Source organism: Zea mays, chromosome 5 (assembly GCF_902167145.1).
Source record: "Zea mays cultivar B73 chromosome 5, Zm-B73-REFERENCE-NAM-5.0, whole genome shotgun sequence".
In the NCBI taxonomy this organism is placed as follows: Eukaryota; Viridiplantae; Streptophyta; class Magnoliopsida; order Poales; family Poaceae; genus Zea; species Zea mays.
The window spans coordinates 2,147,907-2,165,347 of record NC_050100.1 but is presented as its reverse complement, the minus strand read 5'-3'; the positions used below and the strand labels follow the sequence as shown (position 1 = coordinate 2,165,347).

Here is a 17,441-nt window from a genome sequence, read left to right as displayed (position 1 = left end):
TAATTAACAAAAGGGGGAATCATAAGAAAAACATAAGATGTAGAAAGTTGATGAGTGCATACTATTTCATGAGCATCATGTTTATTTTATGACACACTGCACCCCATGAATAGTATGATATAAGTTGTCTCCATACTTTGACCCAAATATGTGCTTTTGGCATTTGAGTACAAAAGTGTTATTTTCTGAAATGCACATATTTAGGGGGAGGAAACTATATCATAGGATTTAAAATCTTATTTATCAAATCTTATGTAAGCTTTAAATGTGTTGTCATCAATCACCAAAAAGGGGGAGATTGAAAGTGCATTCATCCCTTTTGTGAGTTTTGGTGATTTGGATAACAACACATTTAAAGGTCTAACGAGTTTGCTAAGTGTTGAACAGGAAATTCAGTATGATGAACATACTTGAATAGTGTATAATGATCAGTGAACAAAGGTTCAACACGAGGTTAAATAACCAATGAGACAATGCAAATGGATATAATATGATCTCTATATTGGTTTGAATATATGGACAAGACCTGAGAAATCACTACATACATATGACCAGAATAGAGGACAAAGTGATTTAGAGGATTGGTCAAGCCAAAGAGAATAAGATATGAGGAATCGTGAATTGGCTTGACCATATTACTGTCAGTCCATATATGCTTCTATGAGAATCAAACTAGAGCTTGATTGATCTTGACAATTATATCTAGAAGACATTCAAGCAAGGTTCACAATATTGAAGAAATGGTTCTCTCAATGGATGCTCAATTTGATGTGACTCAAGAATGGCTTGATAGGGTGAAGATAGCAAGGAAAGGGCTTCGAGGAACTAAGCGAAGGTGAAGGTCAAGCGACGGCTTGTAGACCGAGGTACCATGGCTAAGGTGAAGAAGAGAGTACTTGCACTAAGTCGATGAACTAATCAGCTATGAAGAGTTACAACATGTTGATGCATCAGTAAGGTGACTTGAAGCCATGATTTGAACTCATATAAGGTGATATGGTACAAGTCACAGGGTTTGATTTGAGTTTGCTTCAAAAGGTGAGACAAAGATGTTTGTGATCCTTATGAAGCAATGCCATGGAGAAATCACACATGAGACACCAATGACTCAAGGAGTTTACTTCATTATATTTTATTTAACTTGAGTATAGGAATCGTCGTACTATAAAGGGGGATCCAAAAAGAAGGTTGGTGTTTGCCAAAGCTCAAACCTCTCTATTCAAAAGCTATTTTTGAAAAGCAAAAATCTCTTTAACGTTCTATGGTTGACCATGGTTAGGTTTGAGAAACCTAGAGTGTTCTTGTTGAAAAGCAGCTGAACTTCTTCAACTGCAGCTGAGCTTTCCAGCTGAACTTGACTTCAGCTGAGTTGAGCTTCTTCAGCTGCAGCTGAGCTTTCCAGCTGAACTTGACTTCAGCTGAGTTGAGCTTCTTCAGCTGCAGCTGAGCTTTTCAGCTGAGCTGAACTTCAGCTGGGTTGAACTTTCTCAACTCCAGCTGAACTTCAACTTCAACTGGGGTCCAGGCAGGTTCAACCGGGGTCCAGGGCAAGTTCAACCGGGGTCCAGAGAGGTTCAACCGGGGTCCAAGAAAAGTTCAGCCGGGGTTTTTTTCCCGGACCTCACTGGTCAATACCGGTTGAACCGGCCCTAGGGGCGGTTCAACCGGTGTCAGGACCTGTTTTTGCAGTCTGACTTGCAGTCTGCCAGTCTGACTGGTAGACTGTCTGTCAGCCTGCCCCAGGCGGTTGAACCGGTCTTAGGGGCGGTTCAACCGGTCTTGGTCAACTTTGACCAGTCTGCGGTCAGTCTGCGCGTCAGTCTGGCAGTCAGACTGGCAGACAGGCTGCCAGGTCTGCCAGGGGCGGTTCAACCGCCCTAGGGGGCGGTTCAACCGGTTTTCAACGGATTTTTTAGTCCAACGGCTAGTTTTGAGCTCCCACTATATATACTACCTCCTACCTCTCTCCCCACAGCCAAGAGCACGATTTGAACTCCATTTCCAACTTGAGAAACACCTCTCACTCTCTCTCACACATCTCTTGCCTCTCCCATTTCAAATCTTTGGAGAGAAATCTTTGAGTGAGCTTGAGAGCTGCGGTTTTGTGCTTCATCTCTAAATCTCTCTTGCTCTTCTTCTTGATTCGAGCTTTGGTACTACATCGAGTTCTTTGTGGATTCATTACTCTTGGAGCTTGTAGCTCCTAGACGACTAGGTGTCTCTTGTGAGTCTCCAAATCTTGTGGAAGACCACAAGAAAGTTTGTATTACCCGCTCGTTTGAGCAAAGATTAGTGTGTGAGCTTGACCTTTGTGGTCGGCAAAGGGAGGATTAGGGTTGAAAGAGACCCGGCTCTTTGTGGGCGCCTCAACGAGGAAGTAGGGCACCTTGGTGGTGTGACCGAACCTCGGGATAAATCTTGTGTCTCTTGTGTTCTTGCTCATTGTGTTTGTTTGTGTTCTTCGTTCTCTCACCATTGCGTGGAAGGTTTGTTTATATCTTTTTGGTGTGTGGATTTTGAGAAGTGCCATTCTCAGATCTACTACTTTGAACCCTGTGGATCATTTAGAACATCTCATTTCCAAAGTTAACTGGGTGAATTTCGAGATCAATTCAGTTTTACCCAGTTTGCTTCTAGTTTTTGTTGAAAAAGTTTTAACTTGCCTATTCACCCCCCCCTCTAGGCAACTTTCAACATATCATAATTATTGCAGATGCTAGCAGGTTATAATTGCATCTAACAGTGGTTGTATATGGCTCTACAGTGAAGTTTAGAATTATAAGATATACAAATATATATAGAGAGTGATATGTCATTTGATGTTAACCTGTTACCTTATCATTTTTTCTCTGTATGACAGTGAAAGATAGTAGGTGTATATACAGATAAATAGATAAAAAAGTAGATCATAGTTTATTTTGCAGCCCTACACAGGGTGGTGTAGAGTTTTTCCTAGAAAACAAGAGGCTTCACTTAGTTTGCTGTACATGAAATCAGTTGGGGAAGTACATTTAGATCTTGTGACGAACACGTTTAGGTATATTTTATCGTCAACTTATCATATGACATACATAAGGAATTTTCGACTTTAGAGCGGATTTTAGGTATTTTCGCTCTCTTAAAAACCGAATGTCTTTAGAGCCGATTGTAGGTATTTTTCTCTGTATTAAAACCACAAAGACTTCAGAGCCGATTCTAACTGAAAACACTCTCAACCCTACTCTAAAACCCCTAAAATCCTATACACTTTGACATACCTTGATCCTCCGGTCACTGCATCAAAAGACTCTGACCGCCAATCATAGGGTGTCGCATACATTTCTGGTGGTCCTAGGCGACCCGGCTACGGGTAGGTCCCGCACGGCCCACTCACACATGCCATCCCACCTCTACCTTTCTCTGCTCTTTCCCCTCCACCCTGCTGCTCCCAGTCCCCCCCACCTCGAGACTCCACTGCTGACTGCTGTGCATCCCAACCAAAGCTTCCCCGCCGAATTCCCCAACCTCCCGCCGGATTCGCCAAGCTCGTGGATTACGGAGCCCGATTCGTCCGCGGAGCTGCGGCCTGGGCCGCCTATTCGCTCGGTTCATTGCCTCGCTGATTCGCTCCGGCACCCTCTTTCTGCATGAGCTCGGATTGGAGGTGGCGTTTCTGATTCCCTCTGGCAGGAGGCGCGAGGGGCATGTGGGTTTCGCTGGTGTGGGTCCGGGGCTGCGTGGGCGTCACATTCGTCGATTTCCAGACCGGGAGGGAAGCCCACTAGATCTCTCGGCTCCTGCGCTCCTCGGGAGAGTCGGGGAGGCTAGCTAGCTGTGATCGGAGAAGGCTGGTGTAGGGTTTTGGGAGGGGAGGGGACATGGAGGCCGCCAGGTTTGGCACCCAGAGCAGCCACTTGTACGGCGGTGGGCTTGACCTCAACAGGCGCGAGAAGAGGGTGTTTGGCTGGGACCTCAACGACTGGAGCTGGGACAGTCAGCGCTTTGTTGCGACGCCGGTGCAGCAGCAGGCGGCGAATGGCTCTGGACTGAACAGCTCACCATCGTCGTCCGAGGAAGCCGTGGAAGAGGTGGCTAGGAATGGTGGCTTCAGAGGTGACACTGACAAGAGGAAAAGGGTCATCGATGATGACGAAACCGAGGATCAGTGCACGGTCTTGCATGGTGGCAGGTCGCTCAGCTTGAAAATTGGGGGTGCTGCTGGTGGTGTTGGAGCGATGGAGAACAGCGATGTAAACGAGGATAATGAGAGAAATGGAAAGAAGGTCAGGGTACAAGGAGGCAGCTCAAGTGGGCCGGCGTGCCAGGTTGAGGACTGCGGAGCGGATCTGGCTGCAGAAAAGGATTACCACCGCCGACACAAGGTTTGCGAGAAGCATGCTAAGGCCAGCACCGCCGTGGTCGGGAACACTGTCCAGAGGTTCTGCCAGCAATGTAGTAGGTTAGTTTTATGGTTCTGCCTTCTTGTATTACCTTTCAATTGTATGCACTTATTTGTTTTATGGTTCCGCCTTCTTGCATTACCTTTCAATTAAATGCACTTATTTGTTCATAAAAGAACGAATGGGTAGAATACATCAGAGTAATGTGGTAAGTGGCTAAATAGTTTCATGCTTAGAACTTAAGTTGTTAAGTAATGTGTTTATGCCACTGTGTACTTAAAATCACATCCCCCTCCCAAGTTCTCTGTAATTATTGTACATGTTCTTGTGCAGGTTTCACCTTCTTCATGAATTCGATGAAGGGAGGCGAAGTTGCCGGCGACGCTTAGCAGGCCACAATAGACGCAGGAGGAAAACCCGGCCTGATACTGCAATTGGTGGGACTGCTTCAATTGAGGACAAAGTCAGCAATTATTTATTGTTGAGTCTTATCGGAATCTGTGCTAATATGAACTGTACGTTTGCCAACTTTGCTATATAACATATGCATTTTTATTTTCTATGATACTCGTATAACTTGTTTTCCCTTCAGTGTTATGAAATTGTGTTTGCGATGTTTTGGCGAAATTTAGCGACTGTACTCTGTTTTACAGGAGTATACGAGTTCTTATTACTCTATTGACATGCTGGAAGTTTAGTAGTCTTAGGGCCATAAGGATGCTACATGTACATGGTATTCAGTGTGTTTGAAGTTCATGCATTGTCTTATGTATAAAATTCTAGGATTGTTCACAGTCACAGGAAGTGCCTCCATCAGCTGCATGCTAGGATATCATATTGAAATTTAGCATATTTTACTGACAGAATGCTGCAATTACTAGCTGTGTGACCTTCCGATATTGTGGACATTCCATCATTTCCATTCTGGAGCATTTGAATCTTAAGTTTCTTAATCACCAAAGAAAAAAAACCTTTTAAATCTTCATTAGTCCATAACTCCATATGGATCAATCTAGCAATCATGGAATCTGTATTCTGTTTACCGAATCACATGAACTTCACATGTATTTCATATATGTATTCTGCAGAACTACTTGTATATTAAGGAAGGCACATGACTCTTAGAATTCTCATTGCAGCTGACAATGCTCAGAATGCAAACGGCCAGGAGTTGCTATCCACTCTTTTGAAGAACCTAGGATCTGTTGCCAAATCACTGGAGCCAAAAGAACTATGTAAATTCCTGGAGGCATACCAAAGCCTGCAAAATGGATTGAATGCTGGAACCTCTGGAATAGCTAATGGTGCAGAAGAGGCTGCAGGACCATCTAACTCTAAGTTGCCTTCTGTGAATGATAGTCATTATGGACAGGCATCATCATCTGTTGTGCCAGTACAATCGAAGGCTACCACGGTGGTAACTCCAGGTATGGTGGACAACCACTGTTAAACCTTCAGAAATTGTTTTCTGATTAACAATTTCAGCTTACTTTTTTTCCCTCTGACTGCACAGAGCCTGCATCATGCAAGCTTAAAGATTTTGATCTGAATGACACTTGCATTGATATGGAAGGCTTTGAGGATGGGCAAGAAGGTTCACCTACACCTGCCTTTAAGACAGCTGACTCTCCTAATTGTGCATCATGGATGCAGCAAGATTCTACTCAAAGCCCACCACAGACTAGTGGCAACTCAGATTCAACATCAACACAATCATTGTCAAGCTCAAATGGAGACACTCAGGTTTGTCTTTTATTCCTTGCAAACATATGAAGAATGATAGGTGGCAGATTGTGAGCTCTCGTATGACTTAGCAACCTGTATATTAACATATTTGTATATTAGTGAGACAGCTTGAGTGGCTATAATTTTTAATGGGAAGTTGACAAGTCACTAACAACCAATTGCAGCAGTATATGTTCATATGCATCAAGCTGTTATCGGCAACGAACTTAGGTGGAGAATATTCAAGGTTGGACTTGAATTGGAATAAGATTTTCAGTGCACCTGAATGAGGGAGAGACACATCAATACACTTGGTTTATGTAGGACTAGAAAAAAACTGGACCAGTGGAGGAAAGACCGCCCCCACGGCATTGCACTAGGAAAGAAATCTCAGTCAAGCTAGCCAGGAAAACCCCCAAACCCTAGCTTCACCCTATACATATAGGGACGCACCGTAATCTGGGCTGACCATGATCCACTGGGTTGGTGACCACTGCAACTACCTCCCTGGTAGGAGGGCCCAAACCAACTACAGGTGCCACAGGCTGGTGCCCTGCCACTATTTATTGGGGGTTGCCAGTGAGGGGATTTTTTTTTTGCTGCCACCAGGATTTGAACCCTGGTTGGTGTCTCCCTCAACTGAGGAGCTTACCACTACAATACAAGTGTTGGCATTTATGAGGACTAGATTGTGTATCCATACTTGGCTTTCGGGATTTAGTACCTCCTACCTTTAATCGTTCAACCTTTTGACTTCTGCACCTACCTGACTTTTTTTATACATTTACTAGAAGTTGTGGTATCCATCACTGTCAAGAACTAAAACATATGCTAGAATGATTTCTGATGGAAAAGTGAACCAAACAAGTGCTCAATCTCGAAGATCTAAGTGTACTAGCCTAAAAGTAAAAAAATTACTACATGCCACTAAATTTCTCTTCAAAGATACATATACATGCTTTTGATTGCATATCTGCTGAACAAACATGCCATGTGAATACTGAAAAGGACTAACATGAACTGGACAGCCTTCCAACATACATGGAAAGTTTGATGAAGAGTCATAGTCTTGGCAGCACTTATGCAAACACCAAGATGCTAATTTTACCATATTATTCCATATATGGAACTGCACCTTAGTACCTTACTATGCTTAGATGCCATTTTGTGAAACACCTGATTCTTATTGTTTTGCCTGCAGTGCCGAACTGATAAGATTGTCTTCAAGCTTTTCGATAAAGTTCCCAGTGACTTACCTCCAGTTTTGCGGTCGCAGGTAAATTATGCATTCTCTCAGCGTGCCACAAGAAAATATATCCTGAACCTAACACTTAAATCCTGATTTTTCAGATTCTTGGTTGGTTGTCGAGTAGCCCATCTGATATAGAAAGCCATATTAGTCCTGGCTGTATTATTCTAACTGTATATGTTCGGTTAGTTGAGTCTGCATGGCAAGAGGTACGCGTACGCCTCCTTTCTAAATTCTCATGTCAAAATAGTGTCTTTTTTGTCTGGTTATTAATGGTCTTTTCAACAGCTTTCTGAGAATATGAGCCTGCTCCTGGGTAAGCTTTTGAATAGCTCCACTGACGACTTTTGGGCATCTGGCTTGGTATTTGTGATGGTTCGGCACCACTTAGCTTTTATGCTCAATGGTGAGCCAATCCCACGCACTTAGCTGCTCTTGTACAGTGATGCTGCCATGCAAGCTTTATTCTGGATACTTTATGTAGGAAATTTGTTAACTATCAAGCTTTGTTGGTCATGTTACTGCAGGTCAAATTATGTTGGACAGGCCTCTGGCACCCAGTTCTCATCATTACTGCAAGATTTTATGTGTCAGACCTGTTGCTGCACCTTATTCTGCAACAATAAATTTCAGGGTAGAAGGTTTTAACCTACTCAGTACTTCCTCAAGGTACTTCATCATCTTCAATTCTGATTAACTTATTCATGAAGTATATACAATTATATATATAAACCTTGATGTTCCCTTCAGCTTATCCATTTACATCTAAATACCATATTCTCGTGTTTGCAGGCTAATTTGTTCTTTTGAAGGACACTGCATATTCCATGAAGACACGGATTCTGGAGCAGAGAATGTTGAGTACAAGGATAGGGACATCGAATGCCTCAGTTTTTGTTGTTCTGTTCCTGGTCCAAGAGGAAGAGGATTTATAGAGGTACAGACATTTATACCTATACAGCTTTTGTTGGAGAACAAAGTATACTTACATAACTTCTGTTCTAGAACAAAATATACTTATAGAGCTTTTCTTCTTATGTGGTTATTTTGGTTTTCTTCTGTAACCTTGAACCCCGCCTCAATATCACCTGCAATTTCAGGTCGAAGATAGTGGTTTTAGCAATGGCTTCTTCCCCTTCATAATTGCTGAGAAGGATGTATGCGCTGAGGTTTCTGAGCTGGAGAGCATATTTGAGTCATCCAGTAATGAACATGCAAATGCCAGGGACCAAGCTCTGGAGTTTCTAAATGAGCTGGGTTGGCTTCTTCATAGAGCGAACAGAATGTCTAAAGAGGATGAAACTGACACATCTCTAGCTCCCTTTAACATGTGGAGATTCAGAAATCTCGGTGTATTTGCCATGGAGCGGGAGTGGTGTGCCGTGATCAAAATGCTGTTAGATTTCTTATTTATTGGCCTTGTTGATGTGGGATCTCGGTCTGCAGAAGAGATGGTGCTTTCAGAAAATCTGTTGCATGCTGCTGTACGGAGGAAGTCTGTTAACATGGTTAGATTTCTGCTGAGATACAAACCAAATAAAAACTCGAAGGGAACTGCACAGGCATACTTATTTAGACCTGATGCTCTGGGCCCTTCAAAGATTACCCCCCTCCATATAGCAGCTGCCACTAGTGATGCAGAGGATGTGTTGGACGCGCTTACCCATGATCCTGGACTGGTATTCTCTTTTCTAGTTCTTGGAATTTTGTCCCTCTTTTTTCCCACCACCTCAAGCTGAGCTATATTAATTTACAACAGTAGATCATGGGAAACTTAGTAAATTATCATTCTTTTGATGTTTTATTCTTTCATTAAATCACACACTTACACGTACATTGAACTGTGAAGTGATGAATACATGAGTTACCAGATGTCAGATGCATTGCATAGATTCAAAATCTGACTAACAGAGTTGAATGGTATTGTTATATCTGACATTCTGTGTCCCGTGCAGATTGGAATTAGTGCTTGGAGCAATGCACGGGACGAAACAGGTTTTACCCCAGAAGACTATGCTCGGCAGAGAGGCAATGGCGCTTACCTGAATCTGGTCCAAAAGAAGATTGATAAGCATCTTGGCGAAGGCCACGTTGTCCTCGGTGTTCCGAGCAGTATATGCCCTGTAATAACCGATGGCGTTAAGCCTGGCGATGTTAGCCTCGAGATATGCAGGGCAATGTCTGCATCAGTGCCAGGTTGCCTCCTCTGCAGCCGTCAGGCACGGATGCATCCAAGTTCTACGGCAAGGACCTTCCTTTATAGGCCAGCAATGTTAACTGTGATGGGAGTCGCTGTGGTTTGTGTCTGCGTGGGCATACTCCTCCACACCTTTCCCAGGGTTTATGCCGCGCCCACATTCAGATGGGAGCTGCTGGAGCGTGGACCCATGTAAATTTTAGGATGAAATAAACCTAGCAGTTTTGTAACTTGAGAGCTCTAGCGCAAAGGAACATAATTACCGTGTGAAGAAGTTCCTTTGCATTTGCAGCAAGATCCGGTTGCTGTTGTAAGCTTATATATCGTCAATATCAACTATATTTACAGCCTAACATGCTTCGATTCCATTCATCATTTTTATTGTAGAATTTGTTTCTTCCTTGCGGAGATTTTGTGAGCCGTCAGAATAAAACATGTCCTTGTTTATGTAATCGTTGAGACATAACATATCTTGGAATGACACTGAAAAACTCAAGATTTTATTAGTTGAAAGTATCTTATACAATCCAAGCTCCTGCAAATTTGCAGGGCTGAAATGCGTGCACTTGCTTTTCAGCCTATAATCAAGATGTACATTTTGCGATAAGCAGACGGTTTTCTGGTGAAATGCTGGATGGAACATAGCTTACAAGATCAGCAACCAGACCCTTCTGCCCAAGCCATAGTAGCCTCCCCGTATCAATGATATCTTTACACATGGATCCCAGAGTGGCCCTCTCCCCTGCTGGTATACTTCGGATTACTCTCTCAATTCCGACGGCCTCCTGATCAAGCTTCTCTGGTCCTCTAGTCCATCACAAAATGGCATAAAACAAATATCAAGCTTTCAGTGGCATGACACAATAAAATTGGAAGTCCAGAAAGTGAGTTGTGAGAGTTCTTTGAACCACAAACATCGAAAAATAAATAACCTAGAGATGACAAGCATGATGCACAGATGACACTAGAGAGCAGAGATTCGAACAGAGTATTTAACCACAACAGAAATGATTGATAATTCCCTACCTGACTTCAGAGGGCGTGTCTTCAACCTCCACAGGAGCATCTGGGTAGCTATGATCACCATCCACAGCCCAGCTGCTAAACCATGTCATGGCATGAAAATCTTCTTCTGTGATACCTAGTCCCGAGAGGAAAGATTTATCTGCGGCGATAAGAAAAACAAATTACTTGGCATGCAATTTACTCGTGTAATGCTGTAACTTTCAAGGGAAGGCAAACTTTTGTATATCTATAGATGAGGTGAACTTTAAAAAGGAAATTACTCGTGTAATGCTTCCACTGGCAAAGATGGTGGCAGCAGGTAGCTAGAGCAAGGCCTTGAAGACTACGTTTGCCGTTTTCTTCGGTTTGGTCATATCGTTCAGGAAGACAGCACATCATGGTCATATCTGGAGATGGAAGATAAGTTTTCTTAGATATTCTCAACTTCTCCGCAACATGAAATGAAGGCATAAATTTCATAAATCAGGCCAACCTGTGGCAGGTCCACACAAATGCTTTCCAATTGCTAGATATTGGAGCCCCCTCAATGCCTCAATTCCGTGCAGTTTCAAATCCTCAACTGCAATGTGTTTATGTTTATAATCAGTGCTTATAAATGTCAGAGAGTAACAGAAATTTAAATGTCAAATGAACCAGATATGTCGCACGCAAAAAAGATTCATTCAAGAATGTGCTTGCAAAGTGCAGAACACTCAAAATCCGTTACGTCAGGTAATCCAATAAATACCGGAATGAAAAAGAAAGCTCACTATCAATTCTCAAACGCTCCAAGGTAACATCTTCATTTTGACGCAAGCTTCGATCAGCCTAAAAATTGTAGAGGAAAGAGAACAGGTGCTCAATGAGGAAGTGAAAGAACTTATCTTGGACAAATTAGATTTAGCATAACAGCGAGTTGTTGTGTTAGAGAAAATTCACAGTACAATCAAGCTTACTCTAGAAAATAACATATTATCCAAAATAATTGCAGCGGTATTAGATGCAGAAAAGAATAACAAGTTAAAACCGTAGTCACCTCACTAGAAACAACACACAACGTCACAACTACACATTGCCCTAGTGCACAAGTCATTGCATCTTAACGATCGCTTGCAAAATATGGGTCACATTCTATCAAAGAAAATACAGGCAACATTGAGGATAGTAAAACTACAAAATGTCTCAAAAAAAAAAAAGCTGACACTCGATTTTGCAAGAAAATTGGGAGGCGATGCATTGATTACTGAGCCTAACTATGATGCAGATTTGAGGGGCTTGTGAAAGTTAAGCTACACTTCACAAGATAGAGTAAGCAACAAAAAAGCTTAATACAGATCGAGTGGGTCTTATCCCATAAACATAATAATTCACTTAGAATTACTGACCTTAAGTTTGTAGGACCGCCTCTCAACCAAGAAGACATTTCTAATCCCATAACAGTCCACCAGCACCTGAGTCAAGTACCCTCTTCCAGCTCCAAACTCCACAACTGCCTGAGCACTCACCGCCGCATTCTCCCCATCAACCACCTCATGGCTAGCCTTCTGCAGCAAGCCAAATGCCTCCATGTTTCCAACAATGGACGCCTGCTGCGCGACATGCCTCTCTTGGTACGGCATCTTCCTGTAGTCCAACCCAGAAATAGAAATCACTCCCCGGTAGAAGAATGAGTGATCTTTACACTCCCAGAATGTGGATTACTGGATTTGGCCCGCACCTATCAACCTGGCCGCTCATCCACTTGTCGCAAGCAGCGGTGATCAGGTTGGACTCCCGTATCGGCGCTGCGACCGCCGCGTGCACCGACCGGATCTTCCCGAGCAGAAGGCGGAACTCCTCCTCGGTAAGCCTGTACACGGCCGCACGCTTCTCCGCCGACGTCACACCGCAGCCCGCCTCAGGTGTACCGGAGTTGATGCCCTTGGAGTAGTACGGCTGCGCGGTGAGCGCGGCGACCTGCTTCTTCAGGGGGCACTTGCCGACGTGCGCCTCCAGGTTCTCCTCGAGCACCGTGCTGCACGTGAGAAGACAAGAGAGGAGAAGAGAAGGCGGGTTAGCAGTGGTGCTGGAGCCAACCCAAACGGTGGGTGGGTCGGTGCTGGGACAGGCTTACTGGGAGGGGTCGACGGGGCAGGGGACGCGGCGGCCAGCCCCGGGGGCGGACTCGGGGAGGTGGTTTCCGCAATACCTGAGGGGCAGGAGCAGGAGCAGCTAGGGTTAGGGCTCAGTGGTTAGGCTGACGAGCGAGGAAACTTAGCAGGAGTTGCTTACTGAGAGGACGGGAGGGGGGAGTTGGCGCAGTGGCGGCGCTTGTTGGGGAGCCAGAAGTGGCAACGTCCGAGAGGAGGCGGAGGCGGCGAGCGCTTGCCGTTCGCTGGCGCATGGCCCATCTCCGGCGGCGGCGGCGGCGACGACGACGATGGGGATGGAAACGGAACGGTGCTGTCGAGATCTTCGCAGAGCCAGATCGACCGTCTGATCGAGTATAAGCGGTCCACATTAGCCCAATGAAAACACATTGTGCGGACATTTTTGCCTTCGAGCTAAATATTCGAGGTCCGGATAAAATTTCTTTATTTAATAAATGTTGTTCAATGAATTTGAATGTATCAACTGATGGTTATTAGTCCAGTTTTCGAAATGTCTTACTTTCTAAAAAAATCAAATGTGATATGTATAAAATATACTTCATCCATTCTTTTTTATTGTCACCTTTTATTTCATAAATAAACTTGTGGACGATAAATATTCGAAAATAGAGATAGTATCATTATCAATGGGGTGGGTACACCACATATCGGTCATGAGAAAACACTTAAGCACGTCACAACAATAATCCACACGTAGCAACACTCCTATAAGGTACCACTTCGCTAGCTAAAGGAGGAGAAGCGACCCAGCAAAGTATAAAAAAGGGTCATGCTTATTTTTAACATATACCTTTTATCGGCCTTTGTATTAATATTTGTTAATATCTAATAGTATTTGATATGTTGTTCATATTCATCTTGATATTAAATTTATTTTTTATAAGTATCAAATATGATTGTGTGACGTCGTTACGTATAAAAACTTAGTCAAGCTACTAGTTTGGAACTCAGATCCTTTTCGGAATTAAAGGAGATTAGAGGAAAAAATTAGTTCATTTTCTCCCTCGGTCTCCTCTGATTTCAAAGAGTATTTGAGTTTCTAAACTAGCCTTATTAAGGACTAGTTTGGAACTCAGTTCCTTTTCGAAAATAAGGAGGATTAAAGGAAAATTAGTTTATTTTCTCCTCTAATCCTCTTCAATTTTAAAGAGAACTTGAGTTTCCAAACTAGCCTTATTAACCATAGGGATAAAAGGGAGTAGTTATTAATTGAGACATAGACTGAAAACCAGTCCATTCGTTAATCTATCCATTAAACAGTTAGTGTATAACTAACCTTCATGTGACTACAGTTCCTGTATGACTGTATCAGACAAGCACTAGGTTTAGGTTATGTACCGAGAAATTGATGAACACATAAATTTGTTGGTACCCGCTGCTTACCCCTGCACCGGCCAGCCCGAGCTGTCTGCTGCTCGACGCCTTCAGACAGGACATGGGTGTCAAAGAGTAGAGAGCCCTCCAGCTTGGCTTGCTGTTCGTCCAAGCAATTAGGAGAATAATCATCGATCCTACCTTTTTGTTTCGCTACCGACCAATCATTGTAGCCAGGGTGCATCTCCCTTGTGACCTGCAGAGTTCATGTGCATGCTTTTCTGAACATGGGTCGAGGGGTATTCTCAAATTTAAGCATTCGGCCCATCGATCATACATAATTTACATCCCATTGCACACTTCGTATACGCACAAGCAATTTTAGCTTGTCGTACACCCCTATGTAAAAAATTATAAGTTACTCTAACTTTCTTATAAATTCAACGCATCATAAGTTTAACCAAATTTATCTAACAAAATAACACTTCATAAAATAATTTTTGTTTTACCTTTTTGTTGATTCATACAAAATAATGTATTTGTTTTTTATATATATGTCTAGATTCGTCATCATCTATTTGATCATAGATATAAAAATCGTGAACTGAAACGACTAATATTTTGGAACGGAAAAGTAATAATTACAACATTAAATAAGCATAAATAAATCTTTGTATTAATTGCATTTTTATAGTATACTTTTTTAAATGCTAAGATGTTTTTTAGCTCTCTAATATAATATTGGTCAAACTTTAGATGCTTTGACACAATTAGAATGTTTTGTAATCTGGACTGAATGGAGGACATTCCATTGGATGTGGTCTCTAGTCTCTGCTAACTTCACACAACAGTTAAGGTTCATCTATTAGGTTATTTACAACAATCAACAATAACTCTAAGGACTATATAGAGTTAGCATCTACTGCATGTCTGCATAACGTGTATATAAATAACACCAAAGATGTTTTTGGGATCAAGGTTAATCTCTCCATACCTAAACTCATCTAATCAATTAATTAAGCGCTACGAGGGAGTTAGAAGCACAACTCCTCACTCCAAAAGTCCGAAAAGGCCGTATACCGGATCTACATCAAAGTCTTATCAAGAGAGAGCCTAATTCTATGTTGGTAGAGTTTGGGACATCTATTTTGTCTACGTCAATCTCGTTGCATCTATAGAGACGTTCAAATGGCATATATAGTTTCTGGTTGGTCTAAGTGCTAGGACCTTGATGACTAAATGAGAGTAAATACTCTATAAACATTATCAAATCACGAGAATGACGTTGACTGGAATATAAAGTGCCACGGAAGCGCATACTTACCTTAGTTTTTATTTGCTCTACCCAAACCTCATAAACAAATATAGTAGCTTGGTATTTAGAAAATATATTCAACGAATTGAGTCACTAGCAAGAGATATCAAACAGTAATTATCAAGTATCATCTACACATTTCTAGTTGACCACGAGATGTACAATAGGTAGATAGATGTAAACATATGAATAAACAATGGGTGCAAACCACACGATACAATAAGGGCTTGTTCGCTTATTTTCAATCCATATGGATTGGAGGGGATTGATATGGATTGGGAGGGATTTTAACTTGTTAGGGATTGAAACCCCCTCAATCCCCCTCAATCCATATGGATTGGGGTAGAACCGAACAAGCCCTAAATGGGGAAATATATCTCTAATGTCCAGTTGCTTACCGACAATCTATATCCTCATTACAATTAGTCCAGACTAGGTGGTTTATGTGATTATTGGTATCATGCGCCAAACCCACGATAAGTACATTGTATGAACCACTATACATATGCACTCTACAAGTTGTTCTTCACGAGTCTCTCATGATGAATGAGCATAAGTGCTTCTCACAATGATGACAGAAGACGGTGACAATCTCTAAAAGCAGCTCAACGGTCCCACAAACTCTAGGCCATCTGGGCGACGACATTCACTAGGACTAAGTGAATGGATTGATATGCATAAGAGGGGGTTGAATTGGACTTCTCAAATTTTGTTTCACAAATTAAAACCTGTGATGAAGTCCAACCTTACTCGTTACGTTTAATAGTGTGATTAAAAGTTTTGAGCCCTTAGTTTTAATCGTCTATACACTAACATGACATTTTAGTAAAGTTAATATTTGAAAGAAATTGTTAATTATAAATATTTATATAAAGAACGAAATAGTATTGAGGTGTTGGAGAGTCGGTGCCCTTAGTGGCGTAGCCAGTGAGTGTTGTGGATGGGCAGTGGCATACCCTACGCCGGCTCACCGATCTACCAAAGACCAATATAAAAAGAAACTTATTATATTTAGATAATGTGTTTATTCATGGACTTAAATGTTAAATCTATAGTTCCATGTACTATTATTTTTCTTTATGTTCTGAATTGTGCACCAAATTGTTATAGACTATACTAAGTTATTTATAATAAAACTTACGACATACATCATGATAAAATCCTAGCTATGCCATTGGATGCCCTCTATTAACTCCCATTAGAGCGCTCACACAAATGTTGTCGTGCCCTTTGATCCGTATATAACCAAGTGTTCTCTATTAATTGTTTCTTTGCCTCTCAAATATGGTAAAACACTCACAACCGTGTTGGTGTATTCAACAATAATTGAGAAAGCCGGAGCAATAAGGGTGTGTTTGGTTTGACTTTTAGATTTGACTTTTGCCCCCCTAAAAGCCAAAAGCCAACCAAAGGACTGAATCCAGGAAGCAGCTTTTCCTAAAAGCCGACTTTCTCGTAGTGCAAATCTGAAAGCACCCCTGGACCTGCTTTTAGTGGCTTTTCGGATGGAACTATGAAAACATATATCGAAGAATTTTTAATGACTTTTAGTGGTTTCCACCAAACGGTTTTTAGCTTTTTAACAGCTTACAGCCTACAGCAGCTTTTTCCACAGCTCACAGCCCACAGCAACTTTTTTCACAGCCACAGCCCAACCAAACAGACCCTAAGTATTGCTGTTTTCAATAACATATTAAATGCTGTTGCACAATGCGCACACAATTTTAACTATTGGAGCATATTGTCTAGGAGCATATTGCTAATAATTTTGAGGAAATAAATTGGTTTGATTTATTTGAGGAAAAAACTTCAGTGTAGAATAATGACCGAGGGTGTAATAAATAAGAAAAAAGAGGTTAAAGTTAATAATATCACTAGTTAGTTGTCTATATATTGCTATATTTTCTATATATGTATGCGTAGACTTTATTTTAACAAGACACAATTGATTAACTAGTTATGAATATGGAGTCAACAATCGAGGTTTAAACCCCGTATTTGTATATATTTCTATTTTATTTTTGTATTAATAATGATGAATGAAATGAGTCTATAGTTAAAATTGATGATTTAATATAGTAGAGATAAAAATTTTATATGTACCTGA

At 41.8% G+C, this 17,441-nt stretch overlaps 2 protein-coding genes across 2 annotated transcripts; one reads left to right on the top strand and one right to left on the bottom strand.

The window, feature by feature from the left end:
• Window positions 1-3,277: 3,277 nt before the first annotated feature.
• LOC100191441 (squamosa promoter-binding-like protein 6) lies at window positions 3,278-10,056 on the top strand. Its single transcript, XM_008682746.3, has 11 exons — window positions 3,278-4,438; window positions 4,713-4,894; window positions 5,519-5,806; window positions 5,893-6,122; window positions 7,306-7,380; window positions 7,455-7,562; window positions 7,642-7,759; window positions 7,881-8,022; window positions 8,146-8,290; window positions 8,454-9,032; window positions 9,309-10,056. Exons 1-11 carry the CDS (start codon window positions 3,858-3,860, stop codon window positions 9,744-9,746), a joined length of 2,886 nt encoding a protein of 961 aa, XP_008680968.1. The 5' UTR covers window positions 3,278-3,857; the 3' UTR covers window positions 9,747-10,056.
• LOC100272611 (methyltransferase) lies at window positions 10,030-13,053 on the bottom strand. The gene is made up of 9 exons (NM_001147074.1): window positions 12,827-13,053; window positions 12,669-12,743; window positions 12,273-12,569; window positions 11,941-12,178; window positions 11,326-11,383; window positions 11,049-11,135; window positions 10,837-10,962; window positions 10,577-10,715; window positions 10,030-10,357 (listed from the first exon to the last, which is right to left on the bottom strand). Exons 1-9 carry the CDS (start codon window positions 12,943-12,945, stop codon window positions 10,135-10,137), a joined length of 1,362 nt encoding a protein of 453 aa, NP_001140546.1. The 5' UTR covers window positions 12,946-13,053; the 3' UTR covers window positions 10,030-10,134.
• Between the last annotated feature and the right edge of the window lie 4,388 nt (window positions 13,054-17,441).